A 1,611-nucleotide genomic window follows, 5' to 3' on the forward strand; every position below is an offset into this window, starting at 1 on the left:
AAACTATGACATTTATAAATGTATGAATCATGTGGTGAAAAACTGGCTTTGGAAAATAAATCTGTTCTTTTTTTCTTATAAAAGGCTAAATAAAACAAAATATTGGTGTTAATTTTTTACCGTGTAACGTTACAAACAGCACCCCACAGCAGGCGCAGACTTGAGCAGTCCTGGGATAAACTCACATCAAAGTCGACTTTCTCTCCATCTGGGATCTTAGGAGGCACCAAGCCAGGAACGAAACCAGGCCTGGAGAAAAAATAAAAATAAAAATAAAAAGGGAACATAAGGATTTAAACCCAAATGTACCTCTCTGGACAAATCATATATTTTCAAACTCTGGTCTTACTTTTGCTTAGGCTTTGCCTCATCTGTGTGTGTAAAATAAGACAAAGCAAAGGTTTACACTAAAGTAAACAAAATAAATGAAAATAAAAAAAAAATGTCTATTTGTGGTGAAAACGTACCTCCTTCGGTTTCCTCAGAATTGTCGGCTGAAAAGATCAGATGAGGAATTATCATGCAAATGCAGTTTAGTGAGCAAGAGTTTGATGACTGCTGCTAAACACAGACAGGTGTCTGTCAGGTGGCCTCGGGCGGACCCTGACTAATCCATCAGCACTGACCACCTGTCAGAGCTGATGGGCGGGAGACATGACACATTTTGTCTTTGTGAGTTCAAGCAAGGTAGCTTTAGGTTATTTTCACAGATAATTAGTTTTTTTTTTATCTCTTAAGTCTGGCAACAAAAGGAAAGAAAAACAACAGAACAATGCTACAATTACTACATAGTTTGTGTGGGGATAAAGTCTCAAAGACAAATCTGGCATCTTTTATAGGTGATGTTTACATCAATCGACATAATTTCAACCTTGGTGAACAAAATCACTTTAAACTGCATTTTTAACAGGACGAGAGCTGCTTTCTCATTTTTGTGCCATCAAGTTGAGAGCACGGTGAGACAAATGCACTCATGCGTATCAACGTGAGCAAACAATGATGTGTCATGTGTGGCCTCAACTCTGCCTGTTTGCTTGCTCCAGTTGGCACAAAGTACGGCAGGCTGTTTTTTTTTTAACTCTATAATCATATARCACTCTAATCTCTGTTCACATCTTGGATTTCAATATTAGTTTTTCTCCTGCTCACAATAACGTTCTTAAAAATATTTAAATCGCATTAATAGTGAAAGTAGAAATGACAGTTTAAGGTCCACGATTCCACTTCATAACTGGTATTAGTAAGATATAAATTGGAAATGTTTAGAAACTTTTGAAAAGTTTAAATGTTCATATTTGTGTTTGTTTATTCTTTGTTTTCATTGTTGTCAAGGAAATATTACATCGTGTTTTCGTCAATAAAACAGAAGTCAAATGCAGATGGAAAAACAAAGTGACCTGAATCGTACACTGCAAAAACAGTCCACCTAACCAAGTTTTAAAATCTTATATCAGCCAAAAACATCTTTTTGATCTTGTTTTGAGACTGATTTACTAAACAAGAACTGATTGTGTAAGAATAATGGGCCTCATGCAAGAACATGTTTGTATTCTTCTCCTAAATTTCTCTTACTTTTGTTCGTACAAAGGGTTCGTACGAACATGTCACGTC

The 1,611-nt window shown here is 35.9% G+C and overlaps 1 protein-coding gene across 1 annotated transcript in view; it reads right to left on the reverse strand.

Annotated features, from left to right (window-relative positions):
• tnnt2b (troponin T type 2b (cardiac)) overlaps window positions 1-1,611 on the reverse strand; it is a gene marked incomplete in the record, with an annotated part of 11,514 nt that overhangs the window by 6,561 nt on the left and 3,342 nt on the right. Inside the window, 3 exon segments of the mRNA XM_014009520.1 lie at window positions 186-249; window positions 350-371; window positions 468-494. Coding sequence (XP_013864974.1) covers window positions 186-249; window positions 350-371; window positions 468-494 — 113 coding nt within the window.

Source organism: Austrofundulus limnaeus, unplaced genomic scaffold (genome assembly GCF_001266775.1).
Source record: "Austrofundulus limnaeus strain Quisiro unplaced genomic scaffold, Austrofundulus_limnaeus-1.0 Scaffold59, whole genome shotgun sequence".
NCBI lineage: Eukaryota > Metazoa > Chordata > Actinopteri > Cyprinodontiformes > Rivulidae > Austrofundulus > Austrofundulus limnaeus.